The 24,777-nt window shown below is 43.9% G+C and overlaps 10 protein-coding genes and 3 non-coding genes across 13 annotated transcripts; 7 read left to right on the top strand and 6 right to left on the bottom strand.

The window, feature by feature from the left end:
- Positions 1-229: 229 nt before the first annotated feature.
- Positions 230-301, top strand: PUMCH_002136. The gene has a single exon. It is a non-coding gene; the product is annotated as a tRNA-Asp (tRNA).
- A 1-nt stretch (position 302) lies between these two features.
- On the top strand, positions 303-373 carry PUMCH_002135. Its single transcript has one exon. It is a non-coding gene; the product is annotated as a tRNA-Gly (tRNA).
- Positions 374-439: 66 nt separating this feature from the next.
- PUMCH_002134 (uncharacterized protein) lies at positions 440-4,054 on the top strand (the record flags this gene model as incomplete). Its single annotated transcript, XM_063021154.1, has 1 exon — positions 440-4,054. The coding sequence occupies one exon, from the start codon at positions 440-442 to the stop codon at positions 4,052-4,054; it is 3,615 nt and encodes a 1,204-aa protein (XP_062877224.1).
- A 127-nt stretch (positions 4,055-4,181) lies between these two features.
- PUMCH_002133 lies at positions 4,182-4,252 on the bottom strand. The gene has a single exon. It is a non-coding gene; the product is annotated as a tRNA-Gly (tRNA).
- A 379-nt stretch (positions 4,253-4,631) lies between these two features.
- PUMCH_002132 (uncharacterized protein) lies at positions 4,632-6,491 on the top strand (the record flags this gene model as incomplete). The annotated part of the gene is made up of 1 exon (XM_063021153.1): positions 4,632-6,491. The coding sequence occupies one exon, from the start codon at positions 4,632-4,634 to the stop codon at positions 6,489-6,491; it is 1,860 nt and encodes a 619-aa protein (XP_062877223.1).
- Positions 6,492-6,541: 50 nt separating this feature from the next.
- Positions 6,542-7,714, bottom strand: PUMCH_002131 (uncharacterized protein; the record flags this gene model as incomplete). The annotated part of the gene is made up of 1 exon (XM_063021152.1): positions 6,542-7,714. One exon carries the CDS (start codon positions 7,712-7,714, stop codon positions 6,542-6,544), a length of 1,173 nt encoding a protein of 390 aa, XP_062877222.1.
- Positions 7,715-7,947: 233 nt separating this feature from the next.
- On the bottom strand, positions 7,948-9,279 carry PUMCH_002130 (uncharacterized protein; the record flags this gene model as incomplete). Its single annotated transcript, XM_063021151.1, has 1 exon — positions 7,948-9,279. The coding sequence occupies one exon, from the start codon at positions 9,277-9,279 to the stop codon at positions 7,948-7,950; it is 1,332 nt and encodes a 443-aa protein (XP_062877221.1).
- A 2,330-nt stretch (positions 9,280-11,609) lies between these two features.
- On the top strand, positions 11,610-14,795 carry PUMCH_002129 (uncharacterized protein; the record flags this gene model as incomplete). The annotated part of the gene is made up of 1 exon (XM_063021150.1): positions 11,610-14,795. One exon carries the CDS (start codon positions 11,610-11,612, stop codon positions 14,793-14,795), a length of 3,186 nt encoding a protein of 1,061 aa, XP_062877220.1.
- Positions 14,796-15,664: 869 nt separating this feature from the next.
- On the top strand, positions 15,665-16,729 carry PUMCH_002128 (uncharacterized protein; the record flags this gene model as incomplete). Its single annotated transcript, XM_063021149.1, has 1 exon — positions 15,665-16,729. One exon carries the CDS (start codon positions 15,665-15,667, stop codon positions 16,727-16,729), a length of 1,065 nt encoding a protein of 354 aa, XP_062877219.1.
- A 54-nt stretch (positions 16,730-16,783) lies between these two features.
- On the bottom strand, positions 16,784-18,742 carry PUMCH_002127 (uncharacterized protein; the record flags this gene model as incomplete). The annotated part of the gene is made up of 1 exon (XM_063021148.1): positions 16,784-18,742. The coding sequence occupies one exon, from the start codon at positions 18,740-18,742 to the stop codon at positions 16,784-16,786; it is 1,959 nt and encodes a 652-aa protein (XP_062877218.1).
- A 401-nt stretch (positions 18,743-19,143) lies between these two features.
- Positions 19,144-19,680, bottom strand: PUMCH_002126 (uncharacterized protein; the record flags this gene model as incomplete). Its single annotated transcript, XM_063021147.1, has 1 exon — positions 19,144-19,680. The coding sequence occupies one exon, from the start codon at positions 19,678-19,680 to the stop codon at positions 19,144-19,146; it is 537 nt and encodes a 178-aa protein (XP_062877217.1).
- A 1,103-nt stretch (positions 19,681-20,783) lies between these two features.
- On the bottom strand, positions 20,784-22,577 carry PUMCH_002125 (uncharacterized protein; the record flags this gene model as incomplete). Its single annotated transcript, XM_063021146.1, has 1 exon — positions 20,784-22,577. One exon carries the CDS (start codon positions 22,575-22,577, stop codon positions 20,784-20,786), a length of 1,794 nt encoding a protein of 597 aa, XP_062877216.1.
- Positions 22,578-22,842: 265 nt separating this feature from the next.
- PUMCH_002124 (uncharacterized protein) lies at positions 22,843-23,655 on the top strand (the record flags this gene model as incomplete). The annotated part of the gene is made up of 1 exon (XM_063021145.1): positions 22,843-23,655. One exon carries the CDS (start codon positions 22,843-22,845, stop codon positions 23,653-23,655), a length of 813 nt encoding a protein of 270 aa, XP_062877215.1.
- Between the last annotated feature and the right edge of the window lie 1,122 nt (positions 23,656-24,777).

The raw sequence follows: 24,777 nt of genomic DNA, 5'->3' as shown, positions 1-24,777 counted from the left end.
CACATCAAATGGAGAAGAACTGACAAGGTATTTAGGTTTTCTTTGTTCATCTCCCCACAAGCAATGGCCCCTGTTGCAAGTGACACTGATCGTCTATGCAGAAATAGGTTGCCAGATGATATCAAGGGAACTTGGAAATCAGAATCATATTGTCTGAGACTGATCCATCTCAAATTCTATGCAATATAGAGTTGTCTTGTAAATGTACCACTTTTCATTCAACAAGAAATCCGAGATAGTTTAGTGGCTAGAATCTCCGCTTGTCGCGCGGAGGACCGGGGTTCAATTCCCCGTCTCGGAGCGCGCAAGTGGTTTAGTGGTAAAATCCAACGTTGCCATCGTTGGGCCCCCGGTTCGATTCCGGGCTTGCGCATCTTTTTTTTGTTTCGTGTTGATCTACCCCATATTTACCAGACTTTCCACAGTCGATCGATACTCCATGTCCACACACAACGGCCAGGACGGCAGCACGATAGTCGTAGGCTACTATGATCCGTTTGGAGTATTTCCAGTCATACAGAAGGAGCTTCTACCGCGATTTCCGATTCTGAAACTCAATTGGAAGTATAGTTCTGAGAAACCGATTAAAACCATACACGATCTCCCCGTGGAATTTCGGGAGGAGTATCCCAAACGACATAGCATTGAAAATGAGCCTTCCAGGCCGTCATCAGATCGCGTTTATTTAAGGCTTATGTTTGTCAAAGCAGATAACGTTGACGTTTATAGAGGGCAGGCTCGACCCTTGATCAAGGAATGGCTCAAGGCATTTGTGGTGGGACAAAATGCGGTATGGGGTATAATATACGTAGCAGCAAAAAACAGTTCTGAGAAGAAGGGCAATATTGTCCGGAGCTCGGTGTTCGATAAGCTTCTTTTGGACTTTGAGAAGGGCAAACAATTGAAGGATCCGGAACTCGATACCGTGCACCCTGTTTCTGAGAACATACTTCGAATTAAAGAGCAGTATGATGAGGATGACAAAAGAAGAGAGGCTTACTTAGAGTTGTTTGAGCTGATAAAACAGCTCATACTTGTCTCCTTCTCTCACAAGTTGACCAGCAACATCAGATTGGCTTCCCTGCGACAGGGCTCCAGCCATGGTCTAAATATTTTTGCAACTCTTGAATTAGCCAACTCCTTTGCGGATATGCGTTTCTTTGATGAGGCTAGGAGGTATTACAAACAACTCTCGGACCATGTCTCTGCCTTACTGTCCAAAAAGGCTCTTCGACTTGATGATCTTGATAATTTCACATTCACTTTTGATTTTTCTCAAAAGTCGCCAGAAGAAATCTACGACTCCGATACGCTCTTAATGGATCTATTTTCTGAGACAGCGGAAACACAATCTCTTACTGCACGTTTTGCAGTATTCTTAAAAAACATATCCCTTCTAAATAGCTTGTCTCACCAGGGAAAATCCGAGAAAGATCATTTATTTTGCCAAATTGAACTTCTCCGCAATCTTTCCAAATTTGTTAACGCAATTGACAGAGAATACTCTGGCGAGTCGTTAGTGAAGGAATGGTTATATACTTTGATTGACCATTACTTGCATGCAAAAATCATTTCCAAGTACCAAAGCACAAGATCTACGAATGAGGCTAGCAATCAGTTGAAGTTTATCGGGGAACAATTGTCCACAGAAATTGCAGATTTGATTCTTGTTCAACGCCGCATTCTCAATACCCTAGCCATAAATATAGGCTATAAGCTGCTTGATTTAGGTGAGTTATTGGTGAACATATCGCTAGAGGATAGAAACTCTGATAAGTATACGCCCTCATCCTCTAAGCTCAGGGAATCGCTTCAGAACGAAATAACTTTCATGAAATCTTTCGATGACCTTACATCCCTTGCCATTCGAGAGTATGTTGCGGCAGCGCGCATGGATACAGCTGATCTTCTCAGCATCGACTCTGCGCTTCATCAATACGAATTGAAAAACTATGAAGGAGCCTACACCATCCTTGTTTCAGCATATGAACGATTCTTGATAGAAGGTTGGTCAATGATGGGGGGTGTTATATTGGAAACATACCTCAAGTGCGCGATAAAGCTCGATTTGTGCAATCCAACCCAATTGCTCGAGCATTATTTCGATCTTTTCTCTCTATTGAAGAAAAGTATAGCTACAGATGCACAGTCCGAGGTCGTTCACAATTATCAATCCATAAAGACCCCCCAAGAATGTCAACAGTTATTTAAGGAAATGATTTCACTCTCCGAATCTCTAGAAAATACCTATGAGTACCCACTAGTTGACTTTTTCTCAATTGAAGTTATGGCAGGGGTCTCTTACAATGAGAGCGAAGACTACTTCATTACTATGAATATTTCAAACGAATACCCTGTTGCTATAGCTGTGGAAAAGATACAAATAGTGTTGGCTAATACAGCCAATGAAGGGAACACCATCGTCTTTGACACTGAGAAGCTTACTCTTAAAGCAAACGCAATCTCCTGCGTTCATCTTCTGTCAACAATTTTGCGTAGTGGAGAATATTGCATCCAAAGAATTATCTTAGATCTAGCTCCAAGCATTCGCTTGTCTTTCCAAGAAGAGCTACGCACTGTCACTTTTATGAATGACACCGTTTTGGCAGCAAGGCCGATACTTAATCGTATGATTAACAAATCTAGTCCTTCGTTCGCTGAGATGACATTCCTTTTATACCCCAATCCAAATGCATTCCACATCGACTTGATTAATCCTGCCGATGTTGAGATAAATGTGCCATCGCTTGACTGTGTTGTTTACAGTGGCACACAATCAATCAAGAATTTGCAAATTACTCTATACCGATCGTCCGCCTCTTTGAAGCTAGTCGAAAGCTCCGAACCTCAAATGATCAGTTCCATGGATCCTGATTCAAAGAAGTCACTCCTGTTTCAATTCCCGGGCGATCGAAGCATCGCAGAAATACAGGCAAAATGTACATTCGAGGCGAACAACAAGGCACATGAATTGACTATAAGTGATACCTTTGATTTGAATCTAAACATTTCTATTGTTGTCAATGACTACTTCCGTCTGAACTGCATTTACTCCAAGTTTCAAGTGAGTGCGATTGAAAGCGACCTACCACTCGAAGTGATAGACTGCAAGTTTACATGTCCTTCCAACAGTTACAATGTTAAAAGTCTGTTTAGTGTTTTCGAAAACGATAATTCGTTGATCGTGTCCGGTGATCAACCCGCTAGCATGTTTTACGAGATATCTCGGAAGGATGACATATGTAATGACGCATTTGAGCCTGAGAATTCATTTGATTTCAAATTATCGTATAAATGTTTGAGAACAGAATGCGAAAGAAAAGTGCTCAAGGGACTACAAGCTGAGCTTAAAGCTTCGGGAGTTTTGAAACACTACTATTTGATTGCCCCAGCAGTATCTAGTCTTCAGTTTTGTTGGCAGACCTACTTTCTGACTCGAGAAATTCTTTCGAGGAATTCCGTTGAAATCACAAGCCTTTTGAACAGCCGCATCAGTAAATATATTTCGACATCTGACTTTGCGAAGTTGAAAGATATTCTACAAACTGTCTTAGATTCAAATTTGAGAGATGTTGAGGTAGATCTGAGAGTTCAGCAGCTTTACATTCCTGTTGAGGCGCCCTTTGTTGACATGTATCATGAATTTCGATTCGATTACGAACGTAAAGTTCCATTTATTGTTGGTCAACCGATCACCTCAAAATTGATTATCAAGTCATCTAACAAATGGGCAAAGTTGAGTCCAGCTGAAATTTTGGCAGCAAGCTCCCCCAGCAAGCAACCAAAAGCCAGATTATTTCAAGTTCAGATTCAGGAAGATGAAAATTGGCTCATATCCGGGAGACAGAGTACCCAATTTTCTGTTGCCGATTCCAATGCTCTTACACAGATGGAGATTGCTCTCATACCAATAAACTCTGGTGAAGTTGTTTTACCAAGAGTAGTGATAGAAAGTGTCGACGATCAGTCACTTGTTATGAGTACTGTTTTTGAGAACTCTCTTGAATCTCTATTTGTTGTCCCGGAACTTGAATCACTCACATTTTCGTTTTAATTTTTCACTTGAGTACTCTAGACTTGCAATACACCTGCATCTTTCAATTATACACATAGAGAAAGTAGGAAGCTCATCGAGTCAATGAACTCGATCAGTCCTTGGGCCAGTACAATCAAAAAAGAAATGCGCAAACCAGGAATCGAACCAGGGACACAACCTTGGGAAAGTTGGATTTTACCACTAAACTATTTGCGCTGTCGATCAAAATTTTTTTAAATTTGGGAATATAAAGTATTGCCAAAAGTCAACTTCTATTCGATACTAAAAAGTTCTCGACCCCCAGTAAAGAAGCCCTCGTATATCTTGACGAGGCGAAATTCTTTGTGCCATAAAACCTAAACCTGCGCATCGATCGACAGCATAGTAAAGAATGCATTAGCTGAAGTCATCTCTATTAGACAAAGTACACTAGCACCCTTCACAATCAAGAAATTTAAAATTTAAAATTTGGAGGCAAAGATATGATATTAAATTTCAAGAGGGTCTTCTCTGTTCTGTACATGAGCCTCACATAAGGCTGCAAAACGCAGTTCTATATACTCCACGATCTGAAAATTGATTGCCACCGTTCAACATGGAAGACCAATTGAGCATCCCAATTCCACACTTCCCGCCTTTTCAATTGCGATCTTCGCTTATAGACAAAGATCCTGTAATATGGGTGCACTTGATCGAGGGCTACATTGAATTGTGTCAAGTTCTTCTAAAAGGCGAGGTGAAGCTCCATGTGAAGAGTCAGCAACAGCTCCAGCTATTTTTGAAAGTGTATTTGTCTGAAACAAGCCAAGAGTCAAAGAGAATTTTCTCCTTAGGAGCAATCAATCCCGATATCAGAGCCAACACTGAGGTTCTTAGAGCCTATATTCTCCAAGTGATCCGTGACTATGGCCTTGTCAAGCTTGGAATCCAGGGCGAGAGTCTCTGGCACTTTGTGAATGTTTATGTTGAGAAAAACGCAACTGTTGTGAGGGGTCTTCTAGCTGGCACACTAAAGTCAAAGTTTAACGACAATAAGAAGTCGGGCAAGATCTCTCTGATCCCTCCGCTTCGAAGATATCTTCAAGAGAAGGTCAAGGACGGTGAAATTTCACCGGAAATCCCACAGTACCTTGCTATGCTATTGGGCCAACACTCGACGCTACCCAAAACTCAGACATTGCTGATGACTGGAGGCGGCGCAAATAATCATAGGGTGGTGAAGAAAGAAAGAAGCTCCCAAAACTCGTCGAGTGCCCTTCAGTTTGCCGAGATGTTTGTCTCGATCGAGTGGATTGAGTCTCTTGAGACCACTTACGCTGGGGGTCAAAGTGTTCACGCAACTGCGATTCGAAACTTGATGCTCATAAGTGTGCTTTCCTTATCAACAGCCAAGTTGGCGTCACTTGTGGCAACATTGGGTATTCATAGCAGTGGGACGTTGATGGTTGCACCTCTTCTCTGTGCGATAATCATTTCGGACGAGTTCAAGAGAATTTCCCCCGATATCGAAGAGAGGCTTCCATTTTTGAGAGACCTAGAGTATCTGAAAGCATCCTCTGTCAGTGAGAGCGACATAGTGTTGTTGCAGGACATGTTTCCGGATATCACCTCTCAACAGGCTCTGGCAATATTACTAAAGAACGACAACAACATTGATCTGGTCATTAATTTATTATTAGAAGACCCGAGCTTAATCAATGAGATGATTACAAGCTCACAAAGCAATGATACACCAAAGAACACGGGCCCATCAAGCCAGGAGCTTGAACTGGGTATTAAACGTTTTAGCCTAAAAGAGAATGAGACAACAGAGATACTTAAGAAGCTGACTTCCGCAAACAATAAGGAAGAAAATAAAAAGAAGACATTGACTCATGCATTAAGATTGCTATATGAAAGTGACGAGGATGAAAGAGATGACACATACGATGATATCACAGAGTTTACAGAGTCAAGAGGAAAACCTGATCATTTGGTTAATTCGAAAAACCAACCAATCTCGGAGGAAGACATGCTTGAAGATTTTGGTGAACCCATACCACCTGCACCAACAGAGCATGACGTGAACTCATTGATTCTCTTTGAGTATCTCAAAGAGAAGGGAGAACTTATTTTTGAGAGAACATGCAGAAAAAAGGCCGAACGTGCGTCCATGCGCAAAGCGACGAATTGGTCTGATGAGCAGATTGAAGGATGGTATAGAATGCTTCTGCAATCTCCAAAAAGATACAAGGTATTGGAGGAAAAATTTCAGGAAGCACTCAAGGACCGCGCCCTCACACAACGTGTTAAAAAACAGATCAAACTCGAGGACGAACCAGAACTGAAGCCATCTGTGCCAAAGACAAAGAAGTCTTTAGCTAGAAAAGAGCAAAACAAAGCGAGTGTTGCAAATCACAGCCGGAAAAAGGGCCACGACAAAAAATCGAAGGCTGCATTAGCTGGAATGCAATAAGTTACATTAGCAAAATGTCTATTTCATAAACATCGAAATATATGCATGAATCACCAACCGTGGTCGAATAACATAGACACAGACTCACCGTTGTTGATTCTTCTAATTGCTTCAGCGAAGATTCTGGAGACATCCAACACCTCAAATCTCTTCTCTCCCAAAAATCTCGAATGCTCAGCTTGAGGTATACTATTTGTGGTGACAAATTTATCGATGTCAGAGATAAGGACCTTTTCTAGAGCATCACCGCTAAAAATACCGTGAGTTACCAAACAAAGGACGTAAGATGCGCCGGCTTCCTTCAAAACCAGAGCAGCCCTCGTGATGGTAGTACAGGTGTCAGCAAGGTCGTCAATCAAGACACATACACGATCCTTCACGTCACCCACAAGCATTGAAGAATTGATCGTTGTTGCGTTTGTTGACATAACTGACTCAGAGGCCCGAAGAACAGGAGACCCTAGTCCAGCAGGTTCAACCTTGATTTTACGCTCCTTGTGAATCAATGCGAAAGAGCAGCCAAGCGAGTCTGCAATGGAAGTGGCTCTTTTAGCTCCACCAGAATCAGGAGAAACTATCACACAGTCCTTGTACTCAGGCACGTAATCGATGATGTATCGTTTGAATAGAGGGGTCAGATACAAATTATCAACCAGGATGTCGAAGAAGCCCTGGAATTGCGGATCGTGCAAATCCATTGTGATGCAACGATCAGCGCCAGCAGTCATCAAAAGTTTAGCGATGACTGTACCGTTTTGACTGACCCATTGCTTGTACCCACTGTTGTCCCTTCCGTTCTCATCAACTTCACCTAAGAAGTCAATACCGGCGTCATTGGTGGCAAGGGTTTTAGATTTAGCACTGAGAGAAGCGAGGTAGCCTTGAGCAGCCACACTTTCTCTGTGTTCCATTGCAACCTTGGGGTTCTCTGGCTGTCTTGAGTAGGGAAAGAATGGCAAAACAGCCGTCACTCTTTTGGCACTGGAAGTTTTGCATGCAGAGATCATGATAAGAAGCTCCAAGAAGTTATCGTTGACATGGCCGCATCCACTTTGGATAATGAAGACGTCTTTTCCTCTAACCGAGTCCTTGATTTCGATGGAAATCTCACCATTTGAGAACTTCTTCTGTTCGACTCTACTCTTTTCGAGGGTCAAGTTTCTGCAAATCAGTCTTGTTAGAGTCGGAAGCGAACTGCCCCCTAAAACTATAAGGTCTCTCATTAATTTTGTTTGAGATGGTAGGTAGTTTCAACGTGGGGGAGATGAGGCATGAGTCTGCAGGCTGAACCACATTGATAGAACGAAATTAAGTACAAATACAATGGGCGAAAAAAAAAAGTTCATATGCAAGCCCCTTAAATAAGACATTTGCTTTTTTTCTCTATTAGTTTATTTGACAAAGCCCCAATTCTGAAGGTAAATAGCTCGTGCTCAGCGTGATTTATCAAGAAATGCTAAATTCTAACCTCGTAAGAACCAGCCTGAGTGCAATATTTCACCCATTTGACAGTTCTATAGTTCGATTTCTCTAACACTTTTAGAAATTTGACCTGTAGACCCGAGGCGTTGTGTGTTTCCAATGTAAAGTCCAACGAGATTTTTGGCTTGAATGAAGCTGCGCTTCCACCCGGAATTTCAAAATCTATGGAAAGTTCGTGAGTTTGATGTCCGAAAAACTTCGCGAACTTCCATACAATAGCGTTTTCTCCAGACTTGAATTTGGCCTTGCCTTGAGAACTTCTTATGGTGTGCTTGGCTACACCGGGCGGAACTTGCACATGCAAAATGGCATTCGTAGCTGTCGATAAAGACGAGTAGTTCGATGTGAGACGAAGGTTGAGGCTCACCCGCTCGGCGCCCGTAGTCAAAGTAGGAACAATGCTGAAAGGTAGAGAATGCGCCTCAGTAATGGTGTAGTTCATGAGCTGGAACAGACCATCTGGTGGCACAAATGCGATCACTTGATCGGAGTCATACTTGGCCAAGTCGACACACTTGTGGAATTTAAAGTCATCTAAAGTGATGGTATCTCTCAAATCCTCGTCCACGCCCTCACCTGAAAACCCAAACCGACACATGGGCATGCCTGATAAATGACACTTCATGGCAATTGCGCCCTCGATCTGAGATCGAAGAAGTTCTCCAGATCTACCCAAAAGAACATTGACCTTCTCATCAACGTTAAGGAAAATCTCATTCTTGCGATATTTGATACCGGGTTCTCTCCAGGAGACTCTCGAGGCATCATAGGCTTGGTCAATAGATGACGAGTGTGCCTTTTTGTCGCCCAATATTTTTCTTCGTAGGTCAGAGTCTTTCTTTTCAATTGATTTCACCTTGACATCAGACAAGCCCGGAATCACAGATGCAAGGTATGATGGCTCCATGTTGCTAGGATATCCAAACTCTAGCACTTCCCCAAGGATCTCGAAGATGTTCACGAAGTTGCCGAGAATTATACTCTCGGTGAGTGGACTGTTGTCATGCACAAATATTTTCTGGAAGAGGTGAACTAATGCGTAAAGAAACTCCAATATGGCCAGACAATCCTGGTTGGATCGTGCTACAGCGACAAGCCACAATGGCCCAGACCGGATCGAAACAAAAGAAGTGGAGCCAATGGTGAGCACTGGCAGCCGAGAGTCTTGTGGAGCCAAGTATTTTCCGGCAGAGTTGATTACCTGGATGCGGAAGATCTCATGTACATTTCTTCTGACATCATTCTTATAGAACTTAGACATGAGAATGTCTCCTTTCGGGTTGAAGATGAAGAGGGCGGATATCATTCTTCGATGGTTTTGTAGTTTTTTTGTATTTTAGGATGCAAATGGTTCTATGTTCGTATTATAGCCGGAGAGGTCATATGTTCTACAATGTTAAGAGATATTTACTGAGCTTACAGTTGAGACTTGGGGTAGACAGTGCAACAAGAAAATAATCGCCTGGGGCGGTACCAGGTTGTGATAGAAAATTAAGTCAGTTTTTGGATCAGAATCAAATCAATTCTGTCTTTTGCTTCATTCTTGCATGAATTGAGCTCTGAGTAGGCCATTGATTTGCAATGAGTACACAATGGTTCTGGTCTCAAATGAAAATAGGCATTAACCAAAAATAAAAAATTAAAGTGGGAGAGAATTTAATGATTAAAGAAATCTAATTCAACAGACGTGCCTTTTTGAAATGATTTAGCGAAAGAACTTTGCGCTTTTTGTCTTCATTTCTTATCTAAGATGGTCTACAACTTGAATGAGGCTTGATGAATTTTAACTATCGATGCCATCATAACCACTCCTGCTTGGTCGTGATTCGTGTGGGAAATTCACAAAATTTATCTTTTCGTTTGAAATTCAGGATTTCGTGCCTTATTCCGGACGGACACAGTGTGCTGCTTGGAAGCCACAGAGTTTCCGGATGAAACGCCGTGAATTCCAGAGAGTCTAAACACTAGTAATTACACGAATAAAAGCCAAAAAACGAGCCAATTCTACTAAAACCCAGGTAAATAAGAAATTGGGATAAAACGTAATAATATAAAATTTCAATAGCGTCTCGGTCCCATTTGCTTTTGCTTTTATTAGCACCAAATGTATCCTCAGGCCAAAGACCCATTCGAAAATCACTCTAAACGCCTCACGACGATCCTCCTATCTACGTTCGATATCATCTCATCGACCCAAAAGTTCCACAATGCAGCGTCAATAAATTTTTCATAGATAAGCGGTTCCGGTTAAGAGAGGTGCTGAATACAGAGAGGTTGAAGGTATCCGCGAACAACCACTGAAAAAAAAAAATATTCAAAAAAATTTCAAAACAAAAGAAACAAAAAGAAAACACATCATCGGCCTAACCATGTCCTGTCTCAATTTCCCCCACAGAACACCGGCCTGGATCGCATCAAACGGCAACCGAAGCAACCCCGGATTCTCATTTCTCTGGGCACACCAAATGCCACACTGGGGCACCTGGCACACTGTCGCATAATGTGGGGTGGGCCGCAGAATATGACAGGTCCAGTCATGGAAGGTGCCAGCATCTCCGGCTATTTTTTTTCGCCGTGGACTCAGAAGGATCTCCGGGGTCCAGAACCGTTAATGCGATCGGAATTACTGTTGGGGCCTCTTAGAACAATGGCCGGTGGTAGTATGGACACAAGGGTTTGGCGCTGGACATAGTAGCGACATAGTAGGAGATAACTGGTGCAACACTAGAGCAGCACAAAACAAGGAAGCCAGAATCGCCTACTGTGAATGACAGTGTAATTTTTTTTTCGTCATGTTTGGTAGTTTGATTGGTCTGTTGACAAATGTTGCAGAATGAGTCAGTTTAGGCATCCGTCATAGTCTAATGGCACTCTTGGTGCTCAATTTTTCACCCCTCTACCAGTGCCGCCTCGCCGTCACGACCTGCCATGGGTGCGAAAAATGAGGTCAACAGCACCGGTGAAAAAGAAAAGCACAGATGGAAATATTCTCACGAGCATCAACGGCAGAAAATCCAATGGTCGAAAATCCACAATTTTCACATATTCGGTATTATCACCTATTTGCAATTTACCAAAAAGAAACGTGTGAGTCCTTCGGTAGCCGCTAAGTCTGGCACTGCGTACTGCCCCTCACCTGGATGCAAAATCTGACACCCTATTTTGGGATCACGGTGGTCACCAACGCCAACGCGGAGCGAGACAATTTCGGTGCTGGACATTTTCTGGGGTAGCCCCTCATCTATCGCCGTTTAAAAAAAATAGCCGTTCTGTAATATAAATAGTGGCCGTGAGCCCGTCGCTTTTGTTTCTGCAAAATATTCACTCCTATTTTTATCACCTCAAACCTCCCCTAGGTATCGGCCCTGGAACCCTCTTCTGTGCCGTCCCTGCCTCCGTAACACCTCTCTAATACGGATCCACCCTACTATATAAACTGCTTTGGAATCTAGTCCCAGTACTTCTTTCCGAAAATAATTTATATTGACAACCCCTTGCTACAGCATCTGACACGCATCCAGCCTCGTTAGTGCTTTCAAACCCCAATCGTTCCTCTTCAAACCCATTTTCTTCTTATCAGTTGCCGGTTTGTCGCTTACCCCAGATTTCACTCCTGATCATTGTTAATTGCCTATCATGAGTGTTGATATTTCGAGATTGCACCTCAAAAGTGAGTCGGATGACGCCTCCTCGGTTCAATCCTTCCGCCAGGATTACATTGATACTCCTTTCTCCGGAAAGCAGGATCAGATTGAACAGGTGGTGGACATCTTAGACTCCACCGGTTTCATCCCTGAGCCCTTGGTGGAGCTGGAAGCCAGATGGTTCTATTCCAGCTTGGGAATTGACGATGTGTTTTTCGCTCGTGAGTCTCCTGAGGGAATTGCCTCCCACATCCACTCCCTTTACTCTTGTAAGGTCCAGGCCTTTGCCTCGGACTTGAAGGTCTTGGACCAGCCATTGATCCGCTACAAGAAGGAGGCCGAGGATCACGCTGTGTTTTTTGACACCAGCATTCCAGGCGCCCCTTTTGCTCCTAACCGGTTCGATGAACAGATCGACGAGCGCTACATCGATCCTTCCTACGGAAAGAACTCCTACCGTCTTGAGTATTTCTCTGCTCCTTTGCATTACAGCAACGATCCTATTTTGGCTGGTGTCGCAGAGAGATTCTCGCAAAGCAGCTCTAATGCTGATTTTGCCAAGCAGCACCTCAGATGCCATTTCATCTACAGAACAAGCTTCACCTGTGATGAGTGTGATCCTAACGAGACTGACATCGACAAGATTGGTGATGCTACCTTCTTGAAGATTGCTTCGCCAAAGACCCGCTCTCTCTACTCTGACATCATCAAGAAGGTTATCACCACGACTGGTCCTGTCATTCAGCACTTCCCAATTGAGGAGTCTGAGGAGTACAGAGTCGTCATTGGTTACCGCCAAAAGACTTCTCCAAACTACAACTCTGCTCTCTCTGACTTGGCTGACTACTACAAGCTCACGACAACCAGAAAGTACGTGGAACAATTCTCAAACGGTGTTACTATCATTTCCATGTACATCAAGGCTGGCCATCTTGAGAACCACAAGAAGACTCCAATTGACTTGCTGATCTACCAAGTCATCAAGGAGGCTTCCTTGTTGTACTGTATTCCTCACAACTACTTCCACGACTTGTTTGTCAAGAACGAGTTGTCTTTGCAGGAAGGTATCTACTCTCAGTGTGGTGTCATCTTTGTTACACATTTCTTGAACAGATTGGGTCCAGAGTACACCAAATTGACCTCGTTGCTTGATCCATCAAAGCTGCTTCAACACGCTGAGGTCTTGAACTCTTTGAAGAAGCGTTTGAGAGCTGAAACTTACACTCAAGACTACATCAAGGAGGTCTTTGCCACCAGAAAAGATATCGTTCGTAAGTTGTACCGTCAATTTGCGGATGTTCACTACATTAGATCTTCCATGGAGAAGACCTTGTCCTACCAAAGACTTTCCCAGATTACGCCTGTGGGAACTGAGGCTGAGTTTGATGCCTTGCTTAGCAGAGAGTGTGGCCAAAATGAGCACCATGCCATTGTCTTGAAGGCCCTCTTCATGTTCAACAAGTCTGTGGTTAAGACAAACTTCTACACTTCCACCAAGGTTGCCATTTCCTTCAGATTGGACCCATCTTTCTTGCCAAAGAGTGAATACCCAGAGACCCCCTTCGGTATGTTCTTCATTGTGGGATCTGACTTCAGAGGCTTCCACATCAGATTCAGAGATATTGCAAGAGGTGGTATTCGTATTGTTCGCTCAAGATCCGTTGATGCGTACAACGTCAACGTTCGTAACTTGTTCGATGAGAATTACAACTTGGCTGCCACCCAGCAAAAGAAGAACAAGGATATTCCTGAAGGTGGCTCCAAGGGTGTGATTTTGCTTGACCCAGGTGTGGCTCAGGAGACACCTAAAGCTTCGTTCGAAAAGTACATTGACTCTTTGATCGACTTGTTGCTCAAGCAACATATTCCGGGCGTCAAGGAGTCCTATGTGGATCTTTACAAGAAGCCTGAAATTCTTTTCTTGGGCCCCGATGAAGGAACTGCTGGCTACGTTGACTGGGCTGCACTTCACGCTAGAGGCAGAGGTGCTCCATGGTGGAAGTCTTTCTTCACAGGTAAGTCTCAAAGAATCGGAGGTATTCCACACGACGAGTATGGTATGACAACCTTGTCTGTTCGTGCCTATGTTAACAAGATCTACGAAAAGCTTAACATCGATAATGCCACTGTGAGAAAGTTCCAAACCGGTGGTCCAGATGGAGACTTGGGATCCAATGAGATCAAGCTTTCTCGTGACGAGAAATATGTTGGTATTGTCGATGGTTCGGGTGTCATTGCTGACAAGAACGGTTTGGACAAGGCCGAGCTTTTGCGCCTCGCCAACGAGAGAAAGATGATTGAACACTACGACAAGTCCAAGCTCTCTAAGGATGGTTTCATTGTGTTGGTTGATGACAATGATGTCACTCTTCCAGATGGTACTACCGTTGCCTCAGGTGTCACCTTCCGTAACACCTTCCACATCAAGCTTAAGGAAATCTATGGCTTGGATGGTGTTGATTTGTTTGTGCCATGTGGTGGACGTCCTGCTGCTATTGATACCAACAATGTCATGGAATTGATTGATGAGAAGACCGGTAAGTGCATCGTTCCATACTTTGTGGAAGGTGCCAACCTTTTCATCACTCAGTCTGCCAAGCTCATCTTGGAGAAAGCAGGCTGTGTCATCTTCAAAGACGCATCTACTAACAAGGGAGGTGTCACTTCCTCCTCGATGGAGGTTCTTGCTGCTCTTTCATTCGATGATAAGGGTTTCATGGAGAACATGTGTATCAACAGCAGTGGTGTTAAGCCAGAGTTTTACGAGAACTATGTGAAGGAAGTCCAGAGAAAGATCGTTTCCAACGCCCAGAATGAGTTCGAGGGTTTGTGGAACTTGAAGGCAGCCACTGGTGAGCCAATCACTGAGTTGTCTGACAAGCTTTCCCAGTCCATCAATAAGTTGGCTGACGAGTTGGCCGGCTCCAAAGAGATGTGGAGTGATGATCAAGCTTTCCGTAATGCTGTTTTGATCGACGCACTTCCTCCATTGTTGTTGTCTGTCATTGGAATGGAGAACATCTTGGAAAGAGTTCCCGAAACATACTTGAGAGCCTTGTTCGCCACCAGTCTTGCATCTAAATTTGTTTACACAAGAGGAATTGACTCCAACCCTGCTAAATTCTTGGAGTTCATTTCCTCGCTTCGCAAGGACTTCACTGCCAGAAGTCTTTTGTAATGAGAAAAAGTAATGATTGATTTCCATTTATTTAATTTATATACTGACCCCGATATAATGAAACTAATGTTATAAGTGTCTTTGTAGTTTTACATTATTACCAGTTCTCAAGAAGCCAATCACCGGGTCTATATGGGTCAATTAGTCAAACTTTATGCAAGCAGAAATGCTTGAATTTAGTTTTCTCAGGTTAAAGCCAATGCGCTCCAAGATGTGCTTTAGATAGCCACTTGGTTCGTCGATGGGTTTATAACTTCTGAACAGATACGATTTGAATTCGTAAGTTCTATGTACAAGTCTTGAATGCAATACAGTGCAGAAGGGTGTGAATACTTAATTTCTAGGCTCCACTGGCGTTTGTCCATCGCGGAGCTCTGTCATGATCTGTTTTTGAGCTACTGCTTCCTCGTTCACTTTCGTTGTGACATATTCACCAACCAATGCAAACACAAACGTTGAGCCGGCAATATAGTAACGAGCCTTTGAGGGAAGGCTCATCCATTTTTGCAACAAGTTCATGATTGTTCAATAGTAGGTTTTAAGTGGTATTTGTGGGGAATCAGCTCTATTTCGCAGTTGAGTTGACAGATCGAGTATCTGGAACAAATACTTTTTTTTTACACCAACCCATTCTAAGAAACGAAAACACAGATTAGAATCCAATTTTATTTTTCTCTTCTTCCTGATCCCTCTTCTCATAATCATGTTTGATTACACCTGACTCTTGAAGTCCGAACACCAGAAATACATGCCCTCAAAAATCAAATAAATGTTCGATCACTTCCAGGTGCTTACTAGCATTATCTAAATCCAATTTCAATTGCTATAGAAGAGATTCTTCTAATGTGCTATGTCTTCTAGTCAGAGCGATGAGCATCGCACAAGATCTTATCTCCAAAATGGAAACTGCTAAAAGATTGGCCGTGACAGAGTCAAAGCTTCCACCATGTTGTCTTCAAATACACCCCGCAAATACTAGTGTTGTATATTTGGGAACATATAAACTTGAAAAACCATCGGGTCTTCGCCATGGTTCAATTGAAACTTATGATATTGTGGATGGTCAATTCACCCTTCGAAGTGAGACAAAGACGGAGCTGGCTATTTTGGATTTAAAATTCAATCCTTCTGACCAAAGATGTCTTGTGCTGGCGCATTCTACTGGAATCGTGAAAATCTGGGATGTCAGTGCAGATACATATGACTTGACGCTCAAACAAGAATACAGCATAACTGAAAACGACATACTCGTAACGTCGGTGTTCTTCAATCCACTCAATTGCAACGAGCTACTCTGCACGCTTACATCCGGCGAAGCTTTGATTCTTGATCTAACCAAAGGGGACTACGAGACCTTTGATGCGACTCACGACTTGGAGTGTTGGACTGGCGGCTTCGGGCAAATTGGCCCCTGTGGTAACATTGTATTTACAGGAGGCGATGATTCGAAGCTCATTGCTCATGACTCGAGAACTAAAGAGAAGGTGTGGGCTACAAATCACCGCCACCATGACGCTGGAGTTGTTCTGATACTATGTCCAAATGAGTCATGGCTCAATTTTCGCCCAAATGATCTCTGGACTGGATCATATGACGATTGTTTGCGTATCTTCGATGTTAGACACTTGGATGGCGATGACGGGCCCTATCTCTATCAGTCGCTTCTTCCAACAGAAACGTACAAACAGAATCTTGGTGGAGGCGTCTGGAGATTAATTCCGTCGCCAGATTCAGATATGGTTTTGGCTTGCTGCATGTATGACGGTGCTAGAATAATCAAACCAGGCACATCAAGTTTCGAATGTGTCAGATACTTCAAGGGTGATCATGAAAGCATGTGCTATGGAGGTGACTGGAAAGATCCTTCGTCTGTAATCACATGCTCATTTTACGATAACATCATTCAGCAATGGCTGCCTACTCAAACTCAATAGATACAAGGGGGTTAATAAACAATAAATCGCCTTGTTGGCGCGCTGTATGGATTTTTAAGTAAACAAACTGAGGTTCAAAGGTACAGATGAGCCTCTTCCACTAGGATATAACTTTTCAACGTTTTCAAAACGTCTTGGCTGAGGAATCGAGTTGCTGTTGGTGAATTTAAACCTGTTATCTTCAATTTTTAGCTTCTCTGGTTTACCCAGACCTGTTAATGTGTACTCCAGGGCAGAAATATTTCTGAGCGAGGATCCGGCAAGTTGTTGTTTATCAAGCGAACTTGGAGGAGGTGGGGGTGCCGCTTTATGTGATCGTTGAGACGGCCTTGGAGCTACGTTGGCAAATGAGCTTCCATTGGACGGAGGAGCTGGCGGAGGACCAGCAGGAGCTGATGGCGGTGGAGATGATGGCGGCAACAGAGGTGGTGGAGCGGTTTGTGGTGCCGAATGAGACGGTTTTTGGGACACAGGCGGTGGTACTTGCGGAGCCTGTGGTACTTGCAGAGGCGGTGGTATTTGGGGAGGCTGTGGCACAGATGGCTTTGAAGAAGGTAAATCAACGTTTCGACGTGGAGGTGCTTGGTTGAACATAGGTGGCGGCGGAGCAGATACCAGAGGTGTTTTTGGAACTTCCACCGGCGCTTTTGTTGACGAAGCACTGTCTGTTCGTCTCGCATTGATTTGATCCAAAAATGGAGCCGGGGGCGGGCCCAGGGGTGCTGCTTCAGCTGTTGAGTTACTTGAGGCCTTTCCAGAACCAGGAGGTTGCGGCACTGCCAGTGGGATTGGAGGAGGAGCTGGAGGAAGAGAGGGTGGCGCTGGTGGGGCCATCAGCGATATCCGAGGTTTCTGTTCGGGCTGGTTGCTATTTCCTGTTGTTGCAGCCTGCCCTGAGTCTGTTCCATCGACCACGAAATTCTCATCCCTTCTGGCATTGATTTGGGCCAAGAATGGTAAACCGCCTGGACTGGGCAGACTCTTTGGTGCACTGGAATTTGGCATAGAAGGCGCAAGGCTTGGTGGTGGAGGTAAATTTCTAGGTGGGTTTGAAGGCGCCTTTACTGTTGGTGCGGGAGGGATCACTGGGCCCTTGGCTGGAGAGTCAACCTTTGAAACCAATGAAGGCATTGGAGGAGCAGGAGGCGGCGGTGTTGAGAATGAGGGCGGGGGAGGCGGCGGTGTAGGAGTTGGGACTGACGGAGGAGGGGGTGGAGCAGAGGGTACCAGCGGCGTAGAAGATGGTGGCATGCTATCAGTATTGTCCGATGCATTAGACGCCATTGAGGCTGTAGATGATGAGCGTAGGTGGTTCAGTTTGCGCGGACGGTTGGGAGGTATCCTCGGCACCTTCAATGTGTTTGTAGCCTGAGATGACTGGCCAGGAACAGGGGGTGGCACCCCACTAGGCAACGGGGGCGGAGCTCCCGATGGAACTGGTGGAACAGAAGTAGTTGGTGGACGCGGAGGCACTGCCATTGAGGGTGGAGGAGGAGGTGGAGGCGTGCTTACCAGCGGAGGAGCCACTGATGGAGGAGCCACTGATGGAGGAGCCACCGATGGAGATTGAGTCAGCTTCTTAGGCGGACGATCAGGCACAGATAGCATTGGAACTTGCGCTTTAGCAGGCGCCTGGGCAGGAACGCCCATGCCCGGAATAGGCGGTACTTTTGGAGCTGACATGGGCACTCTCTCGGTCCGATTATCCTTAACCGATTTGAGCTTAGGCATTCCTCCAGCAAACAAGTCTCCCAATTGTGGAACAGCACGTGGAGCTCCTGGACCGGCGCTTGAACTTGTAGGCGCAGAGGCAGCAGGACTACTGGAAGATATAGAGGCAGAGACCTTCAGATCAAGAAGGGGCTTCGATTTGTCTACAGTGACAGCCTTCTTAAGCTTGATTCCCTTGTGGATATCTCCAAAGAGGGCATCTCTGCCACCGGCCATTGGTGGAGGAGAGGAGAGGTTGGGTACACCCATTGGGGGTGGGGGTGGTGGCGGAGGTCCAGCCATTGTGGTATGATCTGTTCTCTGAAGTAGGTATATGTGGAGTAGGATAAGAATAGCTGAGAGATAGGAGTATACAGGGTGAGAAGGGAGAACTATTAAGGAATAAACCGTAAATTAGGTGGGAGATCAAAAATGTCGAATGTCTTTATGATTTTATTCTAGTTTTTATTTTCTTATTCCTCCGAACTTAGTTCTGTGTCTTTTCTGGAACACCTATATATTTGAAAGCCATGGGAGTAATTGTGCGATGAATTCAAGAATTGGTATTTGGTGGAGAGATGAATAATCCTCGGGGCCATAGATTTTTGAATGGAACCAAAAAAATGGGATATCTTGCTCCACTTGAGGGTCGTGTGTGTTTTACCTACTCAACTATAGTGGCATCCATTGCCAACCCACTTCTTTTAATTGCTCACGCTCAACTCCACCTCACATTCTAGTTCGTCGTTGAGCTCTTCCCGGAGCAAGTCTGTGAGCGCAGTGTTGTCTCTCAATGTGATCCATTTCCCGCCAATCAAGTCATATCTCTTGGGCCCACTGATAGGACTACTGAGCCAGATCTGCTTGTTGGGAGGCTGCTTGTTGATGACATAAGTTTTGCCAGGAGCCACTGTCAACGACATCACTCCTTGTGTAAGCTCCACATCGATTTGTGGGTACGACTCGCCCAACTCTTCTAGGCTGTCGCTGAGATCTTCCAAGTAGTTGTCGGCGATCTGGCAATATTGGCTGTCGGAGATGTGGTCGATGAGATCCTCGATTTTTCTGCCGTCGGTGGAAATGGCATGGTGTCTTTTCTGGAAACGAGCAGACTTGTCAAGTAGACACTGTCTGCCTTGAGAGGTGCATTCTTTTTTGAAGACACAGCCTTTGACGGTAAGCAGTCTGACTAGAAGCGGACGGACTATTTGTCTGGAAACAGTTAACAGGCGTTGGAGCATAGTTGTAGATGTAATTGTGGTATGAGGTGGTGTGACAAGATATAAGCAGGTAATACTAGTGTAGGGATTCGCGATCGATCTACTGGCTGGGTCTTCGCTAATAGTGAAACTGTACTCGTAATTATAGGATAGGAATATTGGTTGATGATTTTTCCGCTTGATTATCAAACGTCTACATATTTTAAAGTGTACCTTAATCGTCAACACTGGAGTTGTTTAGTACCAACTGTGGCATGAAGTCAGTTTGAACATACAAATTTGCAACCACGGTACAAGTACCACATTTGAATGTTTGCATGTGTGAAATACAACAAATTCCACAAAATAACAATTGGTTTGGTTTACAAAATTCTACATCAAAATTTCACACCGTTGAGAGTCCTTTCCATGAATCTGGTAGCTACAGTATTACCAGTATTAGCCGTGGAGAAATCAACCAGCGAGCAAGAGATTTAGCATCAACATCAGAGATCCAATATATCGATACAAAGAAAATCAATACTTGCCAATTTTCAGATTATCATTCGAATTTATTCGGGGTTGTCAACTCCAATGCGGTTCATGTGTATCTGATTAACTCTCTCGCGCACTGATCACTTTGCAACCAATGTTTCTTCTCCTCATTGTTCTCGCGGTCATTTTCTGCGTAGTCATCCTATATCTTCCTTATGCGGCAGGTTTGACTACTGTCGAGAAAGCAAAGCATACCAAAGAGCAGGTTCTGCAATACCCCGTTCAGCAACAACGTTCCGGATACATCCCTCCGGATGAAGAGGCACGCATCCAACAAGAAAGAAGCGGGAAAAACGTTCCATTGCGCGAAAGAGTGAAAGTGACTAATGAGGATATGCCAATACGGATTGGGCTCAAACAAGACAGTCATTTACGGAAAAGAGGGGCCAAGATCGACGTCGACAGAAACCCCAACAACTACGATTATGACTTGGATGAATTGATCAGAGACGAGACCGAAGGTGAGGCCAAGCGCGCGGCCGAAGAATATAATGCCTCTCAGAAAGTGGAGGGTACTTCAGAGGACTTGGTGTAAAATAAGAACTTACACTTTAGCATAAAGGATGTCATGTATGTAGGTTGTGATTAGGTTAAATATCTAGTAACTCCAAAAGAGAGCTTTTCTTGAGAAAAATTAGTTCCTCCCTCGAATAGAGATCAGCAGGAGTAGCTTCGTCTTTCAGTCTTGTCATGTTCGTAGAGGCGGCAGTTTGCGCGAGGTGGTTCCAGAGTCTTGTCTCTATATTTTCGATTATTTTTCTTTTCTCTGGATCGTTCTGGTACGTGCTGTGATAAGCCTTAAATATCAACCGCATCAAGCTATTGGATAATTTAAGAAACACTCCATCACTAGTGATTTCATCTCCAGGAACTTTACTCTCAATGAGTCCCCCTAAGAGCTCTATGACATTGTTTGGAATCGAAGTCTCATTTAATTTCTCACGAATCCATGCATCATGGGTATCAAAGTAGAGGTCATGTTGTTGTAGAAGTTTTGCAACAACAACATGCAACGCTTCAGGGTCGTGTACGCCAACGGTGAAAGCATGAAATATGAGTTTGAACACCTGAGTAGATAGTTGAAGATTCCACTGCTCTTCCATCAATTGGATGAGCTCGGAAATTTCTTCTATCGTACCACCATCAACACAGTAATGTTGTAGGATTGGACGAAATGTATGCTCGTTGGCATAGAGGAATAAATGTTCCTTCGCCGCAAATTGATCCCGAGCGCTCAAGTGCGATGAATAAGCTCTTTTATCGGCATACGTGAGCTGTCTCAAAAACCTTTCTTCAGGTGCCAATCGAACAGCCCCGAACTCTTTGAATGGACTCGTGAGATCAGTCGCTAAACTGTGCAAACCCAACACGGAAAGAGAACGAATGATTATGTTTAGCAAATTGATGTCCAAGAGGTGAATATGTTTTGTTGCTAGGGCACTTAAATGACGCTCAAATGAATCATAGTTCCGATGCATACCATGATTATCTAAAAGTATCTTGTATGTCTCCCTGTTAAAATTGTCCGCACCGATGCGAGACAAAATATGCTGCTCGGCTCTCCAGTTACCATGTCGGAGAGCACAAAATAGAAGCGTGTTTAGGTACTTGATGTCATTCGCAAGCTCAGGATCCAGGTCAACGAGGTCAATATAAGTTTCCCAGGTAAACGAAGGGCTCTCTTGTATCTCAATTGCAGTTTTTCCGAGATCCGTCAAACGAGCTTGTGAAGCTAGCCCCAATACATGGCGCCGTATATCAGGCCTATCGCGGTAGAAAGTCATGAATATTAATTGACATCGTTCGTAGTCGGAAACAGGTATTTGGGCATCCTCCATGTCTCTTGAAAGCTGCCATAGTCTATTGAGATGATGTGAGCGATATTCAATTCCCCTCCTGAATTGTTTCAATAAGTATTTATCGTTGTACAAGAATAGACTGGAAGAGGAGAGTACATTTGGCTTCGAAAACGCTCGGCTACGAAACATTTCACTCATGAAGGGCTCAAGATCTGTATCACGTAAATGCCCAACTCCAGGACTAGGTAGGTTCAAATAGTTTCTATACAACACAGCATGGTTCACCTCACTTCTAGCCGTCGCTGGAGCTCTAAGTTCAGCCAAACTATGTTTGGTCGGATAAAGGCTACTCAAAAGAGAGCTGTATGTAGAAGGCGAGCATTTCTGCAACCGTGGCAGTTGTTGGAAATTGGAGAGAGCTTTCTGACGATGAGCCTGTTCAGAGGCAGAGAGGTGACTGTACTCGGAGATTTGGGAAGGCGAGACAACACGCAGTAGTAGCGGTTTCCCTTTGCAATTCGATATGTACCTTGCAATGCTGTTCACGATCTCCGAGAGACTATGAGTTAGGTCCAGTTTACTCATATGTGCATTTGTACTAAGAGATATGATCTAACGGGTGAATGTGCACAAATTGATGAGAGAAACAGAATTGCTATGAGAAGAGATAAGTCAAATCAAGAAATGAAAAAAAAGTAAAACCCCAGGTTATAAATCCATGTCTTACACTGATTTACCTTCCTTCTTTTCTCGTGAGACAAACCAGTACACTCACGTGAAACGATCTGCGGTACGGATGTTACTCTCACACAAAAGTGAAAAATTCCGCTAGTAACGCTACTCAAGCACCATGAAGATTCAAAGCGAGGCCACGAGAGTCTTGCAGCTGACCTCTCAGTTGCTCAAGGCCGGCGTCATCAAGCAAAAGCCCGCTTGGTTTGATATCGTTGCCGCAAACCCTCCTTCCTTGGATCTCACCAAGAAACCAAAGAGTCTCCAAAACCAACAGAAGGATGACCCCATGAACTCCTTGTTTTCTAAGAGAAAGAATGTATTCTACAAAACAAGATATACCAAGGAAGATATTAGACAGAAGAACAACTCCACGATACGTATTCCAAAGTTGGAGTTTGTTGAAGACAAGTTGAGAGATGTGTTCTACCACCAACATCCATGGGAGTTCTCCAGACCCAAGGATATTGTGGAAAACAAGGGCACTGAGATGGAGAAGTGCGACTGGTCGCACATGCTTCAGTTGCACAAGCCATTGGACGGTGAGAGTGTTGTGCAAAGAACAATGTGGCTTTTGAAAGAGAGCAAGGAGAGTGGAAAGAAGCAGACCCTTTTTGAAGCCTATGACCAGGCCCGTTTTGAGTTCTACCAGCTCAGAATGGCCGAGGAGACCGAGGCCGCTGTCACTCGTGAAGAAGCCACCATGTTTGGTTGCGTCTACCCTACCACATACTTCGCCAGAGGTGTTGAGAAGGAGCAGCCACATGTTGACAGATGGGCTAAGTTGGCCGAGGAACAGACCCAATACCTCAACGCTGCCAGAAACAATGTTTCTGCTAGCGTGGGCTCTGATGCCTCCGAAGAATTGTCCTCTATCTGGGACCTTGGCTTGAGCCAGGATGGTGCGGCTGAGACAGAACAGTCATTGTAAATAGAATTCCGGGTGAGGCTAATAAATGTTCATGTGAAACTTGTTTCTCTAGGCAGATTAGAATGGGCATTTTTTGTGGAGAGGCTTTGCACCTGAAACAGCAAACTTAACTCACCTGTAATTGTTTCTTGAAAAGGCTATAAAGTAGGATTTCTCTGGATCTACAATGTTGAACGTTTCTACGAGTTTTCAGTGATGTGAATGTATTTGTACAATATGAATGTGGCATGTCTCCAAAAAAGACACAAAGATAAGCAGCGGCAACATAAATGGATTCAAAACCTCATTTGTCACCATCGACTAGTCCCTTGACTTTCTTAGTGGTGGTGGTCATCTCCCTTCTTCAAGACGAGCTTTTCATAAGCGACGTAGATGGAAAAGGCACCGATGGCAATGCCAAGACCAGGAAAAGCTCCTCTGAAACGGTTCCAGCGAGAAAATTGACCCTCGTATCTCCAAGCGTCTCTCTTTGCCCAAGGATTGGAAGCCATGATTGTTGGATAAGTGAAGTATGTGATTGGTGGAGTTTCCTGTGTGGGAGCTATGGAGAGACAATCCAAAAAAAGAGTAAAGAACATCATTGAAAGTATAATACCTATTTTGATTACATGAGCAATATAAAGGCTTTTTTTTGTTTGTATGAATAATTTTCTTACATCAAGCTATGTCTTTCATAATCATTTCGAGTGTAGATGATACTAAGTCCAGAGCACTCGAAGGGTCTCGAATTCAAGAATTTGGTATCATCAGCCCAAATATTCAAATCCTTGTAAAATTTTGAGGAAACACATCTTTTGGCTCGAATTGCAACTCATCTCACACCGTGGTTGTCGTCGTCTACAAAATCATCGACCTTGAACCAGAAAAAATGAAATCAAAACTTTATAGAACAACGATCCAATTAAATTAAAAGAAAAGATCTATTTAGTTTTAAATCTCCAGCTGTTTTTTTTTGCTAGAGCTACCTTGTTCAATTCTGAGATTCGTCCTGCGTCATTTCGAGAAACTCCACAGTAGTAATCTACAACTCGCTTCTCTGCATACAAAACAAACATAAAGATAGGGCTGGCCCATAAATCTAAACCTTTAATCGCAAGAAGTGGATTTTGTTGAAGCTCCGAT

The sequence above is a fragment of the Australozyma saopauloensis genome, chromosome 2, assembly GCF_035610405.1.
Source record: "Australozyma saopauloensis chromosome 2, complete sequence".
Taxonomy (NCBI): domain Eukaryota; kingdom Fungi; phylum Ascomycota; class Pichiomycetes; order Serinales; family Metschnikowiaceae; genus Australozyma; species Australozyma saopauloensis.
Note: the sequence above shows the minus strand (reverse complement) of the source record. Positions and strands in the feature narration are given on the sequence as shown.